Below are 26,200 nucleotides of genomic sequence, written 5' to 3' on the forward strand. Positions count from 1 at the left end.
CAGTGTGTAGGATTTAGGGGAATATTGACAGGATATAATATTCGTATATAATATTGCTTTCACAGACACTCAAAAATCTCTGAATTTAGAGAGGGGACACAGAATGGCACAAAAGGACTCACACATTTAGCAGAAAAAAGCTTGCTTGTTTTATGAACTGACATATCATGTTTGCTCAGGTATGTATGACAAGCCTGTTCTAATTCTTAAGTCTTCAAATGCCACCACTTTTTCAGTGATTTTGGCGCCAAAAGTCACCTTCTGTGGTGGTATAATACAAGCAGAGCCTTTTGTGGTGTTATGATAAAGCTCCAGCGCTGCACGGCCAGATGGAACCTGTCGCAGTCATCTGATGCGCCGCTGGATGGCGTCAGGTTGAAGCACTGCCAATAACAACATAATATAAAGGGCTGGAAGGTCCCTATAGGGCGAAAGGGGTCCGACAAACCCTGAACTGTCACAACAGAGCCTGGTGTTCGTTTCCAGTATGAATTTAGAGACAAAACCATGATGTTTTTCTCTAAATCTAACCATGGGTTTTGGGTGACATCCCCATTGGTTGCAGCAACCCAGATCATCATCTGCAGATGCAGGAGGATACCTCATATGTGGACACAAAAGTCCGCTGAAAACGTGTTGGTTTTCTCAACAAAAATAGTTCAAGCGACAGCCAGTCTAAGCTTATACAGTTTCCTCACAGAGTATATTATTACTATAAAACAGACAGTGTCACACACTGCATTACTGTACACATCCAGCTGCAGCAGCAGCTGTGATTTGCTTGGAAAAATATCAGAACTAAAAGCTGCTGTCAAAAAATATTGTCAATACAGTGAAAAAGTAAAGCAGACCACATTCTATCCACATAAACAACAGAAAGATAGGGAGTCTAATCAGAAAACAAAACAGCAGACAAATGACAACTTGTAAAGGCACTAATTCACATTATGCAAATGTGTTCCTGTTTTTTTTTGTGTGTGTGTGTGTGTGTGTGTGTGTGTGTGTGTGTGTGTGTGTGTGTGTGAGAGAGAGAGACGACACCACCAAACACGTCTGTGGCTGTTGTAATGAAATCATAAGCAAAGTCCTCCCTGGGCAAACACTTATCCACGGTGACTTTCTTCTTAAGATGTGTTGTTTGCGGATGTGATGTTGTGGGATCTGGCTTTCTTTTCTCTTTTCCCTACAGCAGAAGGCACATGAGCCGAATAGCACTTAGTGAAAACAATACAAGCCGATGTTTTCATTTGGGGAAGAGAGCTCCAGATCCATTTGGCTTTCTGGAGCGTAGCCGTCCCCGCTGCAAACACAAACACACACTTTTTTTTTCTCTCTCACACACACAGTGATGTATATTTTCCATCTCTCTAACATAGTCTCTCTTGTTCCCAAATTCTCTCACACACACACACATAGTAACATACACTGGGTTAATTCACAGAAGACATTGATTAAATCACAATTATCCACAATTAGTCCCACAAAACAAACTCTCCAGTCAAACAAATGATGCACATTTCAAGGAATTTAACTGATGGATTATGAATTTTTCAACAATTAATGGTCAATTAATTGTTTTTCTGATAACAGCTTTTTAAACAACTAGCACGGCCCAGTATTGCAGCAAGAAAATTTGATATTTGAGCAATACATTTAATAAACAATTTGTATTCTAACAAAATCAGGCCTTCGTTTAACCCTTGAAACCCGAGAAAACTGGCTTGATATTTTTCAGATATATGGGAAGAAGGTGACAAGCAACTTAATGAGAAATTGCTGAAAAATTCACAAGAAATTAGTGAATGTTATACCTAATTCTTTCTGTAACATATTAACATGTAACATAGCTCATTTTTCAGGTAATTTCTTAATGACTTTTTACCTTTTTTTTCCAATTTACAGGACATTTCTTGTCATATTGCCCTCTAATGTTTTTTTCTCCTGTTTTCTAAAGAAATCAAACAAATCCCCTCAGGTGTCAGAGGTTAACGTGCTTATGAAAACATGATACTGCGGAGATAGCTACTGCAAAGACTCCAAATGACACCACCAGAGCAAGATGGCAGCAGTCATATGTAGGATATTTTGGCTTCACTACTGTTCAGTGGGGATAAGTGGAGAGGCGTCATCCATCTTTGTATACAGTGTGAACCCAGTGACTTGCTTGTTGTTTTTGGTTGGCATCCACCATCCCCTCCACCTCCACATGACAAAGACAGCTTATCTATTACATGACTTTGATATAACATGTATGAGACTTATAAATGTAACATGTACATAAATGTACAATGCCAACATTTTCCTCTGTTGACTTGGCTGCAATATCTTACTCCCATTGGTTAAGAGGATATACCTAAAAAGGTTGCTTAGGAAGTTCATTTTTGAGTTTTATTTTGATAATGTTGGATAGAACTGATTGTCCTGAACATAAGCAATGCAGCAGTGCAGGCACTGCCAATTCAACTCACTGTGGGCAAAGTATTTATATAAGTAAATGAAATGTATACTCAACTATTTGTCAGGTTGATGGAATAAAAGTCTGCACTTCATCTGTAAATCCTGTACTGATGGAAGCAAAGTCAACATAAAGAGAGGAAGAATCTGCACACTTTGTTATCTAAAGACTAAATGAAGAAGACTTTGTATAAATGAGGCTGAAATCTGTGTGCTATTATTCACTCACGTGCTTTTCATTCCTAACCAGTATGGCAAAGTAAATAACGCTTTGCTTTAATGCTGCCTCGGGATTGATTTAATAACTCTCAAATGTATTTAAGTACACACATTTTGGCAGTAACATAACATGACATCATGCATACAGCATTTATGGATTTGTCCTCAGTGAAGACATAAATAGAAACTATCCCATATGCAGAATAACATAAAGTGATGAATGACAGGCTTAAACCATTAGCTACAAGCATTTTCACTCTTGCACATATCCAACATAAACACACAGCAGCTCGGGAAACTATTCCACCAAACCTTGTCAGAAATTCCCAGGAAGAGCATTTGTCACAGGATTCATACATTTCAAATACAGCACCACTGTCATCCTCACTTCTTCCTCCTATGCCCAGATGTTTAATATTCCAGCCATGTAAGCGTTAAAACTGGGTATAGTCTGTACCTTCATGCTCTATCATAGGAAATGCATTTGATAGGCTTTAACTGAAGCTGTTGTAGGACTTTAACATGCATGTCTACACGGGTGCATTACACAGCCTATCATCGTTGATCAAATCAAGCACTGGTGCTGTTTCCTACCTGAAACCTAAAACATCCCGGGGGCTCTGTGGTGGGCATTTTAATAGTCTCTTTGAATGGACATATTCTAGCCAATCCAATCACTGGATTAAATGTTTGAATTGTACATTTCTGCAAACCACAGTTACATTTGTACTTTATTATGTAGTGGATACACTGAAGCTGTGGTTAAGTTAAGGCACAAAAATCACTTGGTTATGGTTCAAAAATGATCATGTTTTATTTCAAATACCCGCTTTTGGTGGTCACATCAGATAGAGTTTCATCACTACTTCATATCATTATCAAAGTCTGTCTTTTCTTACCGTTTTGATTGAAAAAGGCAGAAAGTACAGACTGTGGGCGTAAAACTTACAGAAATAGTGACCACAGTTGAGTTTTTTTTTTTTTTCTCGATTTATTATACTTACATTGTAGCTAAAACAAAAATATTTTGAATATAACTCAGCTCTGTGAAATTTGGGGTTTTTGGCAATTGTTAAAATGTTTAAACCAAAATTATTATTATTATTGACCAACATGAAAATTTTTAGCGTGATAACATTTTTAGCCATACTGCCCGGCCCTGGGCAAAACTAACGAATTGATGCAGAGTTTACTCAGTACCATTTTGTTATCTATACGTGATGAGGGGATTTTCTACTTTCTACCTGAAAGTAACTGTAAACAAAAGTTGTGATTTGGTCTGTATTGCTTCATATAGTGAATAGTATTTAACAAAATCTAGTCTTAATAAACTCAGATCAAGACATCTGGAACGATGGGGGCTGCAGATGAAGGGTTACTTGAGTTCATGGTTGTGGTGGTACGTCTGACAAAAAGGGGCTAGGAACCCCTAATTTAATGGATGTAAACGCTGAGACTACAAGGATTAAACAGGTTCTGGCTGGACTATACGCCTCGACTCCCGCTGGGTAAAATATCCAATGCCACTTCCAAAAGCAAAATGTTTCCATCTGCTTCAAAAGTGATCAAACATAAAGCGAATGGCCCAAAACCATTTTCACAGTGGATGCTGAGCGGGAACATAACACGGCGAACTGAAAGGCTGTATCTAATGGACCTGAGTGACTCTCATCTAAAGCAGTTTCAGTCCACATAAAACCTCCTACTGAGCATCTAGAGCAGTTAGTTCCACAGGCGAAGGCAGCGGGATGACATCATACTGAGACACAGCCATGGAGCCTTTAATTAGTGTTTCAATATCATTTGACCTGGAAGAGACGAAACTGCATCCTGCACTGCACAGCCAAGCCCAGGCATAACCAAGGTGCTGTGAGCAAAGCAAATTGTTGGGTATTAGCTTCTATGATATATGCCAATTTTCTATTTTTTAAATATTGCAAAAAGCATGTGATTGTAAATTAAGGTCTGGCATTCAGGCTGGTGCAAACAATTCTTTTAAAAAAAGAACTGAAGCAGCACAGTCTTTGAGCAAAGCTTATCGGAGAGCAGGAATGGAAGCAGATGGAAATGGAAACAGGGGTAGGTTGGCTCGGTTTGAAAGGAGGATCAGAGAAGAGACGGGGGATCAAAGGTTCAAAGCTGCAGGTAGAGATCTCAACAGGGCTGTGTCCGTAAGTCCACAGGCCCCAAAAGACACACACACATACACATTCCCAACCGCACCAACATTAGTATGCACTGTGCAGTTAAGCATGAAAAGGGTCTCCTCTCAAGTAGAAAAAAAAAATCTGTCCAAATGCATCATCATGGGGGCCATTACACACAAAAGAGAGTGCGACTCTGGCCACGGCTCTACTTCAGAGATGGCATTTTACAATCGGTCTCCGCAAACATTTATCTTTTCCTCCCCTCTCATCTGTCACTGGAACCTGCCAGAATAAAAACAGACATGAAATGGAAGAGAAAATGGCTCTCGCTCAGCAAGCTGGTGGCACGTAGACCAGGCAGGGAAATGTATTTTTCTTAACCGAGGCGAGTTAATTATACGAGAATGAGGATGTGATTCGCCTCTGTGCTGGGTGAAGACACAAAGTGATGTGGTTACATTAACAAGTGTCAAGGAGACTTAGGTCTTAAAGAGGTGGAACCATTAATCCAATGTTCTTCAGCCACTCCGAGTGTGCCATTAGCCAAAGATTAGCCGTTAATGTAGACATAAGCTGATGGAGGACTTGTCTTGGTATTGGTTGTTATTCATAAATCTCTGCAACAACAGCACTCAGCCCTTGCACACGCTGTGTGTAAACAAATATATCCTTCTGTTTGTTTGGACTTCAGAGTAGGCTTGGATGGTATGTAGTATTTCATGTAATCACACATTCCTGAAATTTCGCCGGGGTATATGACGTATAGGTGTGCAGCACTCACTCCTACCCCGTACAGCGAGTGCGGTACTTACTTTCAGCTTTTCAGACTAATAAATACACAACAGAAAGCCACAAAATGCTATGAAAAGTAATATCCTCACCTATTTTCCTTATTAAATAGAGAAATACGACTTTACACCTTTTGAATTCATCTTTCAGTAACAGAAGACTGATGAAGCTTTCTTGCCTCGTTAACTCAGCATAAAACACGTCATTAAAACTTGACAGGAACAGAATAAAACTCACCCAAACCATCTTGGTTGCTCTTGCTAGTAATCTATTTAGTAAATCTACTGTTCCAACAGTCACCAGCTGTGGTTTGGTTGAAATATAACTGTAATTTACCAAGTTAAATGTAAAAAAAACATGCCGTTATTCCCCAAAGTCTCTCTCTGCCTGCTGGCTGTTTACAGTCCTGTAACTTCTCCCTCCACCACTAGGTGTCCCAGCGTCTTTCAGCTCAGCTGCCTGTTCCACAATTAGAGACCACAGACTCAGCTCTAGTGGTGCGTGCTGTGCACTACATACAATCAATTTAATAGAAAGAGGAGTGTATGTATTTATGACAGTATTGAAAAACATACCTTTGGGATGCTGTAACACCGTGATACTGCCCAAGCCTACCTCAGAGAAACTGTCTACAGCAGGACAAAACACATGACAGTTTCAACTGTTTAATCCAGCTGTCAATGCAGCAAAAAGAACATTAAGGTAAAACTGAACTTGCTTTAAGATGGACATATTGCCATGCCATATTCTAGTGCATATTTGACATTTTAATAATTTAAAAACAAGAATAGCATCCTTCTCAGAGATGAACTGCCTCTGAAATCCAAACAGTTGTTAAAGCCAGCATCGTAAAAAAACACACTCTATATTTATAGGACATCCCACAGCAGCAAAGTCAACACAGTTCACTGCAGCTACAAAAGTACTGCTACAATAACTGAGAATATCATCGTAAAATATGTTTACATGGTTTGGAGGAGAGCCTGATCATCCCTCCACCTCACTTCAGCGTCCCACAAACCCATTCCCTTTGCCTGTACGTCAGCTCCAAACATTGATGCTGCTTGTTGCACATTCGCCCTGCTGCAGAGCTATTTGTTTTGCCTGAGTTCATACGAATACACCGGTGTCAGTTTCTCCGACAATAAGTGAGCTGAGGGAATTGGCGTTGGGGCACATGACTCAAGTGCTTATGAGCTGAACCGCGAATCATGGCATCAATCAAATTCTGTGGACTTTGCATTTAATATAATGTTGAGTTGTGTCTAAATGAGATGGAGTTGGGTTACATTTCAACAGGAAAATTCAAAGAACGGCTCATTTAGCTGCATACAATCGCCAATATTTGTGGTTTAACAATTGACATCCATTTCAGTTAGAGAGGTCATTCATTCATTTTATACTGTTTCTTTAATCAACTGAGCTGGAGTATGTGCATAAAAACACTTCTGATGCCTTTTTGTGTGTAGCCTTTTATTCTGTGTTTTGTTATGTGCTGTTTTGTGTAGTTTTATGTTGTACTGTATGTCTTGTGCCTTCTTCTTTTCATCGCTTTATATCATGTACTATTGTGTGTATTATTTGTCTTATGTCTTTTCTTCTTCTTCTTCTTCTTCTTCTTCTTCTTCTTCTTGTACAACTTGATATTATAATGTCATTGTGCTGTGTATTTGTTCTGACCTCCCGAGGGACTGCAAATGCGAATTAGCTTTAAGATATAATCTGGGACACTGCACCAAATGGTAACATTTATGTTTTTAACTGCACATGGTCCCTTTTAAATAAAATAAAATAAAATACAATAAAATGAAATAAATAATTAACATGTCCACTAAAGTACTGTAGGAAAAAAAAAAAAATCAAAATCGCTACAAGACTCTCAACTCGCCTCCTACTTTGAGCTGATGAAGATCTTACAGGCCTCACAGGTGGATTACACCTGTATTTCATGGCCTGTTGCTCTGTGCAGTTACAGTCCAATCACCCTGGACACGTTAGTGACAGATGGAAAGGCTGTCAGAGTACCAACTGAGGCAGAGAAACGACAAGTCTGCTGGGAAAGATAATGTCTGTGTTGAAAAGCATGGTGTTGCTATGCAGACAAAGTAAGTTTTACAAATTAATCCAAAATAGACCAACCCAGTGATACCCTGTGGGCCAAATATGGTCCGTGATAGAGTGCTGAGTGGCTCCCCAACCATTTTATAATCCACGGTAAAAATCAAGTGATTCACACTGGGACTTTTTCTTGTACTTTTAGTATACATACAGCACCAAAGTGCATAATAGCAGCAAAACAGAGCTTGTTTATCAAAAATTGCCAGTGGAGGATCCCCGCAACCCCCAAGAGAGGCCCTTGCTAAGCCCCTAATGTCCTAAAATTCTAAAAGGATTCCGAAAATCCTAGAAGTGTCCTAAAATATTAGAATTTTCCTAAAATCCTGGAAATATTCTCAAAATTCTGGAAATTTCCTAAAATTTTTAGAAATGTACCAAAATCCAAGAAATGTCCTGAAATCCTAGAATAATCTCAAAACCCTAAAAAACATCCTATCCAGAAATGTCCTGTAATGTTAAAAACACATACAATCTTGAAACATAACATACTGAAATCCTAAAATCCTAGAAATATGTAGATTAGACGGGCAAGATTCTGAATGTAAACTGGTAGGAGATCAGTGAGGCTTTAACAGTTTGTGTCCCAATGAAAGGCCTCTTCTTCCTCAGATGACTGCACAAAAAAATGATTACTGAATTTGATGAGTATCTAAATGTTACTGTAGACATGTTTGTTACAATCCACCCAGAAATCCAAAATAATGAGAGATTATCTAATCTGGATGGGTTTTTTAACATCCAGAGATGACATCTTATTTCAATAATGTGTCAGTCACTGGGCTGTCGCAGCATATTAACGAATATCATACATCACTCTCTGACACCTCCAAAATGCAGCCAAATGAATATCGGCCATTGCTGCCAAGAGACTGGAATAAATACATGTGTGGAAGGTGGAAAATTAATTAAAAGGCTGGAAAAACTGTATTATTCACTTGACAGAAATATCTGTCAAGGCAGCATGGCACTAGTAAAGCGCTCTCCGAAGGCGTCCTTGTTCATCAACCTGCATTCTCACAGGAACAAAGCTGTTAGAAAACCTGGCTTGATACTTATGTGTCTTAATTGTTTGAAATGTCATTTTTTTCCCCAAGTCTTTTGGAAACAAGCTGTCAATACATTTGATTTCACATTAGCCTCTTTCTCACAATGAAGTACCAATCAATGTGTTCTTCTCTGCCTGCACTTACAAGTCCTCCTCCAGGCAGACTTCTGAAGGCTGTGCCAAAGAAAATCAATTGTTTTTGAAATGCTGGCAAGCCGTCAGCATCATCCCACGAACGGCACACAAGAAGAGAAAAAATGCCAGACTGTTAAACTGCAATTCATCATCTCCATTTGGCCATATATGAGAGGAATACCCTTTGCTGACATAATTACTGCAGTTGATCCTCTCAGCTAAGGCCCGAGACCTGTCCTTTAACTCCTGCTCCACTTTAAATGTCAATAGCCATTAATTAGCCAGCCATTATTTGTTATTTGAAGGTCTGACAACTCATCAATGAACCTATTATCATTTTGTTGAACTCCTCGCTCCACGCCACCTCCACCCTCCACCCCTGCGCACTGATGACTCAACTTAATCCATGATGTGCCACCGTGCCCTGACTTCAATGTGTCACATCTCCAAGGCCAGTGTGGGTGTGACAGATGGGTGTGAAGCTAGTGCCTAAAATTAAATAACTGATGGGCGCAGCAGAAATCATAAATAGAAATTGCCACTTAATTGGAACCAACAAGGTCCTGGTGGTGCAACAGTGGTGCTGAGATGAAATGTAAATGGCAGGAAAAGCACAGGCGGAGGATTTCCACAGCTCTTATGAAAACGTTTCTCCTCCAGCAGACACATGGTTTATACATATCCTTGTTATGGACATTTTGCCTGCAGCGAAAGGCATTAAAGCTCTTTGTAATCGATTGACTATCTCCTCGCTCTCTGGTGGTCAGCAGCGAGCAGCCTGCTGTTTGGTGCAGTTAGGCATGACATGTCAAATCCAGTGCTGGTGTGCAACCTGATGCAACATGTCTACAAGAGCCAAAGACTGGTTTGGCACATATTTTTGGTCTTTTTTTTCTCTCTAGCTAGGCTGCAGAGGGAGGAATTATTTCAGGTAACTGGGTTTTTTTCCGGGCAAACTGACACTTGACATTTTAGAAATTGTATATCTCTTGCTTAGATGAAGCTAATGAAGTACATATTAAAGGATAAACTCTTTGACCATGACAGTAAGCCTCCGGGCACAGATATGTAAAGGGCCCCACCACATAGGAGCAAGACACACAGACTCTGTGGTAGTTTTGCCTCTCTGTTTGTTTTACATCTCTTTGTATTTTCGTGTCTCTCTGAAGTCATTTTATGTCCCTTAAGGATTATTTTGTGTCTCTTTAGAAACATTTTTGTCTTTTTTTGGTCGTTCTGTGCCTCTGTAGTCATTGTTTGTCTCTTTGTTCCTCCTTTCTACTTTTTGTAGTCATTTGATGTCTCTTTGAAGTCATTTAGTGTGTCTTTGAGGTCAGTTTGTGTCTCGCTGAGGTGTATTAGTATTTTTGTTGTTTTGTGTCTTGTTATTGTAATTTCTTATCTCTGAGGCCAGTATATGTTCATTTGAGTGACATTAGCAGTCACACTTTGCTCCCCTGGGCCTGTAGGCCTGTTCAGTAATCTCACCATGTTGACTGTTAAAGAATACAGTTAAATACACTGCTGCGGATAATCTAGAAATTCACTTTACAGGGTATGACTTGAGTCCTATTTTGGCAAAACGTGGCAACCATAATAGTTACAAATTATCCTCTTGATCAAACTAAAATAAACTGCAGTCACTGAGAAAAATGTACCCAGCAATATACAAACATTTTTGCACAAATCAGAAGTGACTAATAAGTTGTAAGGATTAAATAATGACAATTACAATGTTGTTGTTTATCTTTCTTTAAATTAATCTCTTGAGTAAAAAACAAAAGAACTATTCGACACTGCAGGCACCAAACTGCTTGTGTCAGCTCTGCATGTCTATCCCAACACTAGGCTGCTCTCCCAGTCTCGCCCATATGTGGTGTTATGCAGTTATGTGCCCAGTGCCACTCCGAACACTGTGCATTAGGTGAATCTATTGTCTTCTGTTTTTTATGGTGTGTAACAAATTAAGTTAGAGGGGGAAATTGTTTAGATGAACAACAGAACCTGCAGGAGCTCTGCGGGGCATTGTGAATTAAGAAGTCTTTCCAGACCTTTAAATGCAAAATTTGAGAAGAACAGACACTGCAAATGTACTAATTTACACAGTGCTGCTTTTGTGCTGTTCATTGTATTATCACAGGCAGTCAATCACGTAATAGACTGCTGTTAACCTGCTGAGCATGGAGATGAGGTGTTATTAGAGTAAAAACAACAACAACAACAAAAAAACAGGAGAAAGTCTAACCTTATGGCGAGGCAGCTTATAAAGCCAAAGGCTGTGATTGGATAGGTCTGATCGAGCCTGTATTATCTAGATGCAAATCAGGAGAATATATCTGTAATAATAATAATAATAATAATAATAATATTAGTAGTATTATTATTGTTATTAATATTGATAGGACCATAGGACCTGTACAGTGCTAAGTACTCAAAGACGCTTTACGTGAAATGCGAAAAAAAATTACAAATACAAAATAAAGAATATAAAATACTGAAAGGCGCCTTCATGAAACGGATATCTGTGCATGCGTGTGTACTGTTCAAACATACAGACTTCACAGACTACTAACTGTTGGGAAATAATGAGCAGTTAACTCAGGCAACATGTTCAGATCAATTTTGGTCAGTAGGGGAATGCTGAGGTTAAGGACACCTTTCAAGTGAAATGGGTGAAACACAGCAAAGGTTTTAGGAGAGAAGGCGCTCAATAATTTAGTAATTTCTTCAAGTGCTGTAATAGGTTGCAGCTCGGGCCTCTTTCTCCAAACTAACTCCTTCAAAAGGACAGCTGCTGCTGTGTACTTTGATGTCAGTGCAATGAGTGAACACTCCTCTATACATCTTTGTAATGTCTTGCTCAATTTAAAGTGAAAGAGTTCAGGTTTGGGAGGATGAACACACGGAGCTGAAAACAAAACACTGAAACACAAAAACTATTAAATAGTGAGCAGATGGTTAACTGTCTGTCAGGCATTGTGGCATACTTTCACACATTATCATATTTTTTAAATCGATATTGCAGTAATATTGTAGGGCTTACTCCTGGTACTTTCTAATTACTTACAAAATTAGATTTTTCATTAATTAGAATTACTGCCTCCCTGTTGTATGCCACCACGCACAAGTCAAGTTGCAGTTTACATCTATGACTACGAAAACATGGATTCTTCACAAAGATCTTCCCCCTGGCGGCACAGACAATCAGTGAAAGCACGGTTTCACAGTGGGCACCCTTTTGAACTTTTGGACACATACTACACAGACATTTGTGTAAAAATTCGTCATAATTTGGGTTTGAATTAGTACAATTTGGTTAAAAAAAAAAAGGTTTGTTAGATCACAGTGACTTTGACCTTTGATTGTTGACAGCCAAATTCTTATCAGTTTAGTATTGAGTCCAACTGGACATTTGAGCCAAATTTGAAGAAATTCCCTCAAGGTATTCTTGCGATATTGCGATCAAGAGAATGAGACGAAGAAGGTTAAAAGTGATCTTTAACAAACTTCTAATTAGTTCATCCTTGACTGAAAGTGGGAATTTGTGCCAAATTTGAAGAAAACCCCTTGAAGTGTTCTTGAGATATCAATCTCACGAGAATGAGAAAGACGCAAGGTCACACTGACCTTGACCTTTGATCACCAAAATCTGATCAGTTCATCTTTGAGTTCAAGTAGAAAGTTGCGCCAAACTTGAAAAAAATCTCTCACAACATTTTAGAGGTATGGCATAGACGAGAATGTGACAGACTACCCAAAAACCTAATGCCTAAGGCCACGGGTATTACCTGCGAGGAGGCATAAAAACACCAATAAATCTGAATATAATAGCTAAAGGGGTAAAGGCAAATAATTGAACAGCTAAAACAGTCTAGTAACTTCAGAAAATAACATCACTTTACTGTAATGCAGCCTTTAAAACCAGAAAAAGACACACTTTTTAATATTACATTATCCAAAATCTTAGATATCGCATCTTACATCACAATATCAATAAAGTATTGATACACTGCCCAGCCCTCCGCCTTAACACTACATTATTACAGTAATAAGATTATAATAAATACATATCTGCTCTGTATCAATAAAATATGCTATACTTGAACTCCCCATGCACCCAGAGAAAACTACACAGCATGAAACTACAAAGTGTCTCTCCACTCAATAAAAGAACCTCAAAATGCCTCAGAGCTATACCTCGACTTCTTGCACTTGATACCTTCTCTGACAACAAAAAAAAACAGCCTTATGATCATAAAAAAACATAGTCTATTTATTTTCTGCTTAACATTTATTCTGTAGCATTGCTTTGTGTTCACACTTCCAATTCAATTCCATACAAAGCCTTACTGAGCTCAGACGTTCTCAACAGTTCAAAGGATATCCAGGCAGAAAGCTTTTTTTAGTCACAATTGTGGAAATTTAAGCCAAGAATGGGGATTTTAGAAAGGGCTACACAATCATTAACTTGCACAGTGTGTGTTTTAGAGGCACATCCTGTATCCTGCATAAGTGGAAAGCAAATTATTGTTTTATTAAGACTTGGATTGTCTGATGCAGAAACACCAACGAGCAGTAACATGCTTTGTCAGTGGCTACCTCGAGCTAGCAGAAAAGTTTTATTCCAGCAGCAACTCCCTGTCCAGCTGCTCTTAAAGGGAGAGTTCAGAGTTTTTGAAGTGGGATTGTATGAGGCACTTATCCATAGTCAGTTTATTATCTACAGTAAAAGGTTGTCTACACTTTTTAGAGAAGCAGGCTGGACTCCGACATGTAAGCTAAGCAATGTGGTGCTGTGACTGGGGGTCAGCAACAATATGTACTTTAGCCACCTAAAACAAATCGGTATCAGTGTACACTATATTCAGAGTATTGTCACAACTTTACGTTAATGTCAGAGAGTAATTTCTAACAGGAAATGGAGCCCTTATATGTCTCTTACTAGACAGACTCAATAGAGAAAAATAGTGAGACACAATCATGCACTCATTCTATTAAACTTAGTGTATGTAGTGCACAGCACGCACCACCAGAGCTAAGTCTCTACTGGTGGAACAGGCAGCTGAACTGAAAAACACAGCGACACCTACTGGTGGAGGGAAAAGTTGCAGGACTGTAAATAGCCGGCGGCCAACAACGGGGCAGAGAGACCGCGGGGAATAATGGCTCTTTTTTTCTTTACATCTGACTTTGTAAATTGAGTATTTATTTTGACCAAACTGGAGCTGGTGATTGTTGGAACAGTGGACTTACTAACTGGATTACTAGCAAGAGTAACCAAGATGGTCTCAGCAAGTTTTGTTTCTGCTGAGTCAGAATGAAGTGTGCTTTATGATCAGTTAAGGAGGCAATTAAGCCTTGTCGGTTTCTTCTGTGACTGAGAGAAAGTTTAATTTAAAGTGTACAGTTGCATTTCTCTGTTAAATGAGGGAAATCTGTGTGAGAATATTTTGTGCGTTTCTACTGTGTATTTATTAGTCTGGAAAGCTGAAAGTAAGTGCTGTCACGGTGCGTGTGTGAGTGTGTGTGTGTGTGTGTGTGTGTGTGTGTGTGTGTGTGCGCATACATATAACTTCATAAACTGTATACCCTGGCAAAATTTCAGAATGGTATGACTGTATGAAATATTACATACCCACATGCCTACTAACAATAGATAAGTACCCCATACAACCCCCCTTCAAAAGAACTGAACTATCCCTTTAACAACAGTCCAACATGAGCAAGTTCACTCCCAACAAGCAGCCCAGTAATCAAACCAACAATATGGTGTGAAATGTCTAACAAAAGCTACTTGAGTATCTAAAGAGCCTCATCATGGACGCTTCAGCCCTGAGACTGCAAAAGAGAAATGCAAAGCTAAGATATCAGCATGCACATGAAAAGCAGGCCTGGGAGCAGTGTTGCTCCAGTACTGTGGTGACAGATGGAGAGCACTAGCATATACCTCCAGGGGTCTGACCTCATCAGAATTTAACTTTACCCAGACAGAAAAAGAGCCACTGGTGCTGAGATATGCTTGTGCATAGCTCCACATATACGTTACATACAGTTTTTTGCAAAGAAAGGGTTGTAAAACAGTGCAGCATGAAGAAAATTCAGGTCCACATTACCTTGAAAGTTAAGAATAAACATCATGCAGATGACATTGAAAAATACTTGCTATCTCAGAGTCAATAAAAATACAAAACAGTGATTAAAAGATTCTTTTTAAAAACCACTGAACATTTATTACACATGCCAATTTTGACTTATTTCTGTCTGTATCAGCAAGTTCCTGATTAGCCCTCAGACATTATTCTACAGTCACATGGAAGAGCTGCCAAGAAAATTATGCCTCCTATCATTGGCCTGTGAGCAGCTATAATGAAAGTAAGTGGGGGGTCAAGTGGCTCGCTAAGGGCCACTTCAGAGTGAGTAACTGGGCTGAGATCTCATTCTTATTCCAGGCCTACATTTCCACGAATAATCAAGACATTTGAGCCACTGACCTTTCAGTCACAGGATGACTTCTTAGCTTTTAGGATCTCACAGTACTGTTTGATATTTCTCTGCATTGTCACATTTTTCTGTCAAACCGGAAAAAAAGCCAGAATAAAGACTTCACGAGCAGTGGATGTGTGCTGCTGCTCTCTTTTGAGATGAAACTATTTGTTGATTAACTGATGACAAAATTCCTCTGCAACTATTTACAACAGGGCTCCAGGCTGCAGCTGTTTTTGGAGGAAGTGCTACTAAATTTGACCAAGCAGCTTCAGTTAATGGCTAGCCTGACTACAAGTGTCTAGTGTCTAGATTTTTTGCATTAAACTAGCTGCTGGTACATCCGTGATCAAACTCCCGAACATGGCCCTTTACGTTAAATGCACTGAAACAGCCTGCCAGTGACGACATCCACTTTTCAAAATAAGGTTGAAACAGAGATTAAATATAAAATACAAGCCTAAAAATACAATTGACTGGATTTTGGACTGGATATTACCTCTAAAACTGTGAGGGAAATTACATATATTTTATTTTGGGGTGCTGGGAAAAAACAGGACAATAATTAAATTGTAATTAATTACAATTACCTAAATACAGACTCAAAATCTTTTTTTACTGTTAAAATTAAAATTAAAGTCCCACATTTGTGCATCTAACTACATTTCCAAATACTTGAGGTGTAAACATTGGTAAGTTAACAAAGTTTTTTATTTGTAATACAGTTGAGCTGGGTAAAAATGTATTGCATTGCATGTCTGTTTACTCCTAAATATTGTCCTGTTGCTCCTAAAATCATTAGTTGGGAGCATAAGTGTAAAAAGTGAGTCTGGAGATCTGATTTTCAATGCAGAAGTAATCTTTTAAGCTTAAATGCCAAATTTGATTCTTTGATTTCAGCTTCTCCAGTGTAAGAATTTTCTGCTATTCTCTGTTGAATTAATTTTAATTCGAAACACTTTATATGTGCCCAGAGGGAATTTTGCAGAGGCAAACAGAATTAGGTAACACAATATATGTAATATGAAAACTATGCAAAGTTACACGTGTGATATCATTATAAACTAAATATCTTTGGGTTCTGGGGTATTCGTTAAAAAAAAGGTGTGAATTTTTCATGATTTTCTGACATTCTCTAGACCAAACAATGAATCAGTTAATTGAGGACATAAGCAGCAGATTAATGAAACATATGGCACAGTTTGGACTCTGGAACCACATGAATCAGGACGTTTTCTACATGGTGGAAGGAGCTTTGAGGACACGTTCTTACTTTTACTGTGTGCACAGAAATATGACTCACCAGCCTCTGTTATTAATGCTGTCATTACATTCGGGACACAAACTGTGATATTTAAAGCTCACCAACAACTGTAAGAAGTAATACAATACAATATTGCCATCTCCCTTCACTTCCCCTGTGAGATGATACTGTATTAATAACTTCTGTCACAATCTCACAAAAACCCTCCTGTGTGTACTCGCACACAAACACAAGTCTAATTTATTTTTCTCTTGCTCGTACATGAACTCAGTGCATTTTTATTACTCAGTAAAGCACTCTGTGACAAGATTGTTTTGTAAGAAGCACATTCTAAAACACAGTGATTTGATATTAATGTGATTTGAGACTGCAATATATTTTGATTTATTAGGCATTTTTTTCATTTAGTTGACTCCAGTAAAAGGTGGCTGCGAGGAGTAATGAAGTGCCAAAATAATTTCTGCAATGTAACTTTAAATCGGTTACAATCAGGCTTTCTGTGGAAATAGCATCATTTCCACTTTCATTTAAATTAATTAAATGTTCACAACTTGACAGAACATATAAGACATCTTACATATGTTTTGATCAAAGAAACTGAAATACTGATTAAAGTGTCTTAGTGCCAGTGAAATGTGTACTGACAGGGAGTGGCACTTATTTTACAGGGTTTCCCACACATCCATTTATTTGTTTCAGGCAGCCATAATGAAAACATCAGCCGCCACAAATAGATTTTCTATTGCTACTGAAATATACATATCACACGGTTATTTATTGATACAAACTTGCGGGCTGCAAAACATACTGTTGTCATAGACAGAGCAGCAGAACAGCAGGTGCAGTTATAGTCTAACTTAACCGTTCATTGTGCTGGGTCTAAAAGTTTGCATTCACTCACTCTGCACTGTGCTTCTCCTCTCATTCATTGATCTTATCAGCTCTGACTGGATCAACTGATCAGTTATCAGCATTAAAGAATGATCCCTGCAAATGGCCAAAAGTCGGTCAAAATCGCACAGTTATTTCTTCCTGTTGGGTTCAGGGTATGGCTCCAAGAGACTTTTTTGCCCATCTTGGCATGTTAAATGTGTGCAAAAGTGTCATGGGTTATTGAGCATCCTAAGCCCCTCAAAAAGGCCATTTATTTCCAATAATAATAGTAACAATATTTCATTCAGTTTCAAAAGGGCCTTGCCCTCCCCCCCCGGTTGTTGCTTGGGGCCTAAAGTCACAAACAAAAGATTAAAAAAAACAAAAATAAACAAACCAGTAGCTGTTGCGCCCCCCCCGTCGCCAGCTACTGCCACACAGAGATTCTCATTCTGTCAGAAACACAGTTTTTTTTTTATTCTGTAATATTAGATCAATTAAAAAACAGAGAAGCAGAACTATGTGATCCATGAAGTGATGACACCTCAATGCCCATGCAACTCCATTAAGTACCACTAAGTTTGATTGAAATAGAGATTATGATTATGAAACTGAAATGGTGATAAGACAGCAGTTAGACAAACAACAGAGATCAAAAAGGAAAATAATCAAAAATCATTATGTCTTTTAAAGCTTGATTTCTGAGTTGTCATCGAACTAGACACTCAAACTGTGACTAGCAGTGGTTTCGCAGACTGACGCAGAAAAAACAGTGGAAACAACAACAGAAAGAAGGTCACACAAAACGAGGTGAAAGGACGTGCAGGCACAACACTGCTGAAGAAAGTTATAATTCGTAATTATATGGCTCTCAAAAAGTGTTGATCTGGCTAATAAAGGGATACAATGAGGACAAGAGCTACTGTATCCTTGTAATGGGTCACACCAGCTAACATGAGATTGTTATCACACTGCATATATCAGAAAGTGCAAGTGAGGCTGTGTTATCTCAGGACAATCCAGAGTCTGACCTTGAGAAACTATTTTCACATCCTGCTGAAACAAGATCAGAGTAAAAATAGTACTAAAAAGCTAGAACATGGGGGGCTGAAACATCTGATGTAAATTCAACAGTTGCAGTTTGGTGATGCTTTATGTCGAATTAACAATACCTAATAAAGTTGGGAATCATCAACCACTTACACTGATGATTCTCTGATTCACTGGAATCTTTTGCCTCTGATCTGATCGGTTCCTTTTAATAATTCATGCATGTTTCTCTGACAGTTTCGCATTGCAAAACAATGATGTCAAACTCATGCATCCACACTGCTGGAAACTTGTGAGAAGTCATGACAGTTAGGAAAAAATGGTCTCTAAGAGTGGCTTCATTTCACAAAGAAAGAGTTGCTTGAAATGTCTGTAAAACTACCATTTAAATTAACACCAAGAAAGTGCTATAACACCTTTCTACACAATATGTGCCTAAATTCCAGGAATGCAATGTATCTGACACTGAGCATGACTGCCACTGCTTCTGAACCAAGCAGCATGTCTGTTACCAAGGGTAAATATCCTGTTATAAACACATTAGCGCCACGGCTTAGCAGATGTTTTCTCTGACAAGGGGGTCGAATGCATCAAAGCAATTTGATCTGAGGTATTTTTTGAGAGCATAGTGCAGGGTTTCAACAGACATTCATAGATAAAACTCAAAACTTCAGAATGATACGAAGGGAAAGACACAACAACAACAACAACAACAACAACAACAACAACAACAACAACAACAACAACAACAACAACAACAACAACTATTCTGCTCTGAGCATAGCCTGTTTTTTTGGCAGGGGTTTTCCACGAATGCTGAACAAAACCTGTAAATATTATAAAGGTCTGTTTGCCAAATGGTTTATTTTCTACAATTCTTCCAAACCTCCAAACCTCCATGTCAGCCTACAGAAAAAATGTCATCTCCGGGGCAATGCACTGAGGAGAAATATATTCATATACTGTATATATATTATATATTATATACCTCTCATGAACTTACACAGACTAATAAGTCCATCCTTTCCCTACATCTTTCAGCCTTCCCTTCATCCAAAGAAAGTATTCTACCTTGCGCCAATATTTTTACTACCACGGATATTCCGTATCATAGCAACCAGATGCAACCAAAGCGTCTTGGTTGAAAAAGCGCTGCACCTTAAGTGTTCTCAAGCGCTACCAGCTGTGCATTTCAGCTGAGAAAAAACGTTTTGGTGGACACTAAAAGAAAATGAATGCTGTACAGATCTAATTTCATTTACACTTCGTTCGGACTCAGAGATAATTGAACTGTTGCATAATGCTGAAAACACAAAACACCTACTCTTTTTTTTCCCACACAGAAAATAATATTCAAGAATTGATAAGGGAATCAGAAATGGCATTAGTATTATTAAAATCTTATCATTTCCCATGTGGAATACCTTAAACTTACACACACAGACAGGAGAAGATGTAAAAGAAACACCTGAATAAATGAGTGGAGAACACACTAATGCAGCGGCCCCAGCGCTCTCTGAATGGTGTTGGAAAATGATGTGAATCATACGCTTTGGCCTTTGCAGTCACCTAATGAACACCTGTGGGAGAGTTTGGACTGATGTGTCAGACAGCGCTTTCCACCACCACAATCCAAACACCATATAAGGGAAGAGTGGTTCCAAAAACTTGTATGTCAAGGAGCACTGAAGCTGTTCTGAAAGCTCATGTTGGCCCAACAACTAAGACACTTTTCCTTTAAATGTGTCAACCATCTGTAAGTTAGAGAAAAATATGGGTGTATATATAACATGCTCACTCGTGTAAGTCATAATTCAGAACTCCATCGTTGGAAAGCAGCCGGTGCCCAGTTTGCAGTCCAAGGAAAATGGATAGCCCGTGCACAATAAATTACTCCCACTCTGAATAAACTGTTGTAACATAGATCAAATTGCTTTTTTACTCTCAAGCGTACAAAAGCACAACAGCCACTACAACCACAGCTGAACATCCCTCATCTGGTGTATGGCTTTGCTGAAAAACTCTTGTTGAAAACAAATCCAGAGCGGTACACACAACAACAACAACAACAGCCTCTCGGTGACACAGATAGTAATCTCTGGCTCCTGCGCTACATTTTAAAGCTACATCTGTTCAACTCCAGCTCACACAAACAGCCAAATATGCAGGCAGCGGCCAAAGCACTGGCCCGACCCAGTCGGAAAGCCGCACCATAATAAACACATCTTTACACAGCGTTAAGAGAGTTTCGACTCCTGCACAACACACACACAAGGTTAAAGGGTTTACTCACCTCCAGAGCCTCCAAGGTGACAAATCCAGTGATGGAAAAGCCATCGATGATGTCCTCTTCAGCAGAAGTAGACTCCTTTCGCTTTCTTCTAGGGGGTCGAGGGCGGGATGAAGAGGGCTCCCTGTCGCCCTCCCGCTCTGAGTCAGAGGAGAAGCGAAAGACGGAGCCCTTGACGTGGTTGTTCCGTATCCCATTTGATCTCCTGTCCCGATCCCTCACTGACCTTGACTTCCTCTTCTTGCGGAGGCCGCTAGATCGAGGGCCATCCATGTCCTTCATGGGAAACATCCAGATAAACCCGCCTCTTACAGAGAAACAAACTCTTCAGAGGCCTGGCACTGCTTGACCTCCGCTGAAAACCCCCGAGGAAATCTCCGAAATATCCAAGTGAATGTTTTAAATATATTAGATCCAAGGTAACAACGTAATATCCAACAGATGACGTTTTTACAAGACGAGTCGCTGAAGCTAGGTTCCAAGCAAAGATCCCCAAAGGCAGTCCATCAAATCCTTCAACAGAGGTGTAAAATGATCTATTAAACGCCTTATCACCGAGCTGTCAATTCCACCAGAGGAAGAGCTTTTCAAGTTAAAGCAAATATCTGCTCAGTGAACATGTCCCGCCACGGTGAGTTGAGCAGGTGACGCCACATCTTTCTTCTCCAGGAACCTCTTACCCAAGGTCAGCAAACTCTCCCTCCTGCCAGATAGAGACAGAGAGAGAGAGAGAGCACGCATTTGTACACTCAGCAAGTTCAACTGTGCATTTAGTCAATGAGCCATTTTCCCAAAAGGTGCGGCGGACTACACAGTTGCCGTTCTACATAATACAAGATGAATGTTTTATTAGGGCGGCTACAGTCTCATCTGCTAAGTATACTGTGTTTTCTTTCACTGCCAGGTCATTAAGCTCTGAGATGAGACGATTATGCGTTGTAAGTGCTCTTTCACTCATGTCTCTGAAGCTTTTGCCAAGCTTGTAACCTAAACTGTCTTTTTAATGATTAAATTTCTTTAATTAATTACGTACCAGGATTTTTACTTTGCTACTTGGTGTCTTAAGCGTGTCAACGTAGATTTGTTGTTGTTTTTGGCACACTCACTGTTAGTTTTAAGTAGAATACATAGTCTGTGTGTATCTGTACAAGCACAAATACTAAGTGTTGCAATGTATCAGTAACACAGTAAACTGGTTCCTCTAAAATAGTTAAACTGCTTGCTCCTGAGCCTGAAAAAAAGCCTTAATTAAATCAAATGTATTAAGAACAATTAACTGTCAGTACAATATGTCCTCCCACTTTTGCTGGAGTTTTGTTTGCATTAATTTAGAACAAACTTTTGTTAAGGCACATCACATTTTAGTGGCATTTATATCCATATTTCATAAAAACTTTAAAGATTCAGTTTCATTTTTATGCAAAGCGTAGCATCTTCAATATTAAACGTAAGGCCTAATAGCTTTAAGCAGGGTTCCCACACATTTTAATGGAATACATTTCAAAACTTTCTCATGACTTTTCAGAGATAACACTTCAATGACCATTCATGACATGTAGAACAAATACTGCTCCATCTAAAAAACAAGGCTGTTCTCACAAACTGTTTTTCTCAGAAAAGTAAAGCATCCTAATTCTTCCATATCCTACGTCTTTTGGAAGGCTGCAATCACATGACCAGTGTGCTGACGGGAGCAAACAAGGAAGCAGTCCCAAGCGGTTTTGTAACGTGGAAGGTTGAGGTGGTGAATGGGTCACAAAAATCTGGACTTTCCCCAGAGACGCTGTTTGGAAACATGTGAACTTTGAGTGATTTTAAGGTACATCATCACCATGTTTCCTGTCCTAAACCTGACTAAAGTAACTTTTTTTTGCCTCAACCTAACCTTCATTGCTGTATGTTAAATATATAACTGCATGATGGGGACATAACATCCCATTTGCACAACAGTAATTTATAGAAAAATAAAAATAATCGCCCACTTAACATTTATACTTGGAGTTACTGCTGGATACTTTAAATTTTAATTGTAATTTTATTATTTTTATTTCGTACTTACTTACTATTTATACTTTTTCTATTCTTTAGTTTTTGTTCTTGCATGTTTACACCAGGGATCTGGGAGAAATGGCATTTCAATCCCTTCTATGTCCTGTACATATGGCAGAATTGACAATAAAATATACTTTGATAATGTTTATGATATCAGAATTTGTATTTCATATATCATACGAACTGTTGTACATGCATTTTTAGAGGATATCATACAACCCATTCGATCAGAATATGTTGCACAAATGCAGTTTAATTTTAAAAGTAATCATGGGACATGGCATAGCGAGGTTTCCGAAACATTTATTTACTTTTAGCAGCCTGCCACAATTAAATCACCTGCCGCCACACATAGATTTTTTTATTTTTGGAGCTGGATTGTCATTAGGAGCGCTTTCTGAATATTGATTACTGATTGCGTCACATTCGCAGAGCGTATTCTGGGCACACACGGAGCAGCAGAACATCAGACGCATTGAAAGTAAAACTTAACCGTGCATTATGCTGGGTCAAAAAGTTTGCATTCAATCGAAGCTCCTCTCATCCATCAATCTGATCTGATCAGCTCTTATATGATCGACATATCAATTATTCACCCCGTGAGTCACAAACTGCTGTTGAGAAAAAATAAAATTAAATAAAATCACAAGAGAGATCCACCTACACTCTATTCACAAACCCCACAGAACTGCAGAATTGAGAGAGGTGACACAGAATAATACACAGGTAAACAATGTACAGGTATGAAAACTTTGGGGTTCATGATCCTACATGTTAAAATCACTCAGTCATAATCTTTTTTTTCCTAATTCAAACACATCAGATTCAAACTCTATTTAAACAAAATTCTTGCTAGCTGGCATACATGAAGCAAGAGAGGGAACGTGGGGAGAAAATGAAGAAATGTGGCCAACAAAATGTTTCACAAATTATCAGAGCTGCGTTACTTCAACAGCTACAGAAAATAAATGACTTCTCTAAAACTTTTCAAGGATTCGACTAACTCCATGACTTTCCCAGACCTGGTAATTGAGATTTTGAAACTCAATTACTTTTCCAGGTTTTCCATGACCGTGGGAACCCTGTTAAAGTCTTTTAGGAAGGTCACATAGACTATAGTACAGTATTTTATCTATCAACTATGGGATATTTGAAAGCTCTTCTTGAATAAAACGATTTCGAATTGCAGACATCCATCAAAAATCTCCCTAAATTAACTAATTCATCTCGACAACTGTCTTTTAAAATATCACCTTGGACTGAATACCTTGCTCACATTCCATAAATCAAAAAACCTTTCTCTCTCTTTCATGAATGAAAGCAGGTCTAATTGAAGAGGGAGATATCCTTGAGGTTTTACACACGCTGTAAAGAAATCAAGACAAATGTCGACACTCTTTGATAATGCCATCCTGCACTTGACAATAAATCTTAGCGTAGCATACCTTCACTGTCTGACACTGAAGGCATCTGGCTGTTTAATGATATTAGGATGCAACATTCAACAGCTTGCAGTCTTATTCTGGATTGTTCTCAAGGCATAGCCTACAGTCTAGGCCTAAAGCCACTGAAAGTCACTCTGGCATTGTAGTCTAAAAACACATATGGCTCCTCTATGTGTCCAGAATATCAATTCTCATCCATTACATCATAGAAATGGTATTCCATGTGGAAGACAACTGAATCAACAACCGTACAAAGCCTTTTTTTCTGGATCACCATGCCTTAAAAAATGCTGGTGGACATTTCAAACACACCTTTTCTGCATCAGCACACAAAAACCAAAATGCCACAGTCAACCACCATCTTCAACTTTACATTGTCTCCTTGGACACAGGTTGTCATATAAGGCAGCTCATCTGGATTCTGCAGCATACATGGAGTCCCCAAAAATGCTCTGCTACACCCTGCAAAGTCACAAATGTTTCAAACATGCACAATTTACAAAAAATAAAATAAAATTGAATAGACACATAACAAAGGCACATCCAACAAGCCAGCATGCTTAACTATGCAGCAACCATTCAGAAATATTCCTTCCATGCAGATGCCTTCCAAAAAAAAAAAAAAAGGTAAATCCACCTTTACTATGATAACGGTCCTTTTTTCCCACCTATGCCTTTAACCTGATGCCCCGTGCCAACACTCATCTAATGACACTCACTGCACAAATAGCTCCCAAAAATCGCTTATTGGGGTACAAACTGTATTCTGGCACTCGCCCTGGCTTCCCTAGCTCAGTAAGAGACTCTTTCCCTTGTCTTCGCTCACAGTCCCTTTTTGTCTGCCTGTGCTGTCAGTAGAGATCTCAGGCTCTGTAATCCAGTCCAGCCCACAACAGCAGCAGCGGACTGGCACTGCCTCCTGCTCCGGCTCTCCAAGCTTCATTTTCCACTGTAAGACACACACAACAAAAGCAACCCTCTCTCTCTCTCTCTCTCCTCTTTCTCTCTCTCTCTCTTTTTTTTTTTTTACTCCAAGACACGTCATGCAAAACGAAGAAATGCAAACCCTTGCGAGTGAGGAGGGACCGTCCGGACAAGTTGCAGGCCTTCGGTCACTATGAAAAGATAACGCACGGGAAGGTTTGGAGCTGGCAAAATAAATCCCGCAACGGAAAACCATAGGGTATCTCCTCCTCCTCTCTCCCCAGATCCGAGCTTCAGGATCCCGGAGAAGGGGGACCGGGGCGCAGTGATACGGCGATGCCGCAGTGCCGCTTTACAGGCTGCGCGCTTCCTCCTCGGCGCAAATAGTGCTGTCTCTGGACGTTTTAGTCGGCTCCGACTTGAAATGAGGACTCGATGTTCCCGTGAACATTGCAGAACAAACACCTTTTATACCCAAGGAATGAAATGTGAATGCCTTTTTTTGTTTGCTGTAGATTTTATGACAAAGCAATCACTGCGAATACAAGGTGTACAAAGTGATAAGTTTGTGTGTGTAGTGATAACATAGCTGTGTAAGGGACTGTACTTTATTTATCAGAGGAGGGGGTGGCTGAAGTGTGACTTTGTTTCATTTATTTTTGTATTTTTATTATTGTCACCCCACAGATGCAAGTAATTGGGTTTGAGTCAATAAAAACATAACAATGAGAACAAGCTTCCCCAGGTGCATCTTTTACATACACGAAAAATGTGCAAGGATTATTCAGGGACTGTATGTTATTTACCAGAGTAGGGGAGTGGCTTAGAGGTAACTTTTTTTTTTCATCATGTCACCCCCAAGATGTAAGCAATTGTCACGGTTTGAATTAATAAAAGTACAACAAAGATAAC

General features: G+C 39.1%; 1 protein-coding gene across 1 annotated transcript in view; it reads right to left on the minus strand.

The window, feature by feature from the left end:
• The window catches only part of LOC121952727 (autism susceptibility gene 2 protein homolog), a 95,254-nt gene extending 74,114 nt beyond the window's left edge, over positions 1-21,140 (minus strand). The window contains exon 1 of the mRNA XM_042499540.1: positions 20,871-21,140. Within this exon, the coding sequence (XP_042355474.1) occupies positions 20,871-21,140 (270 nt within the window). The remainder of the gene's footprint in view (positions 1-20,870) is intronic.
• Between the last annotated feature and the right edge of the window lie 5,060 nt (positions 21,141-26,200).

This window comes from Plectropomus leopardus, chromosome 13 (genome assembly GCF_008729295.1).
Source record: "Plectropomus leopardus isolate mb chromosome 13, YSFRI_Pleo_2.0, whole genome shotgun sequence".
In the NCBI taxonomy this organism is placed as follows: Eukaryota; Metazoa; Chordata; class Actinopteri; order Perciformes; family Serranidae; genus Plectropomus; species Plectropomus leopardus.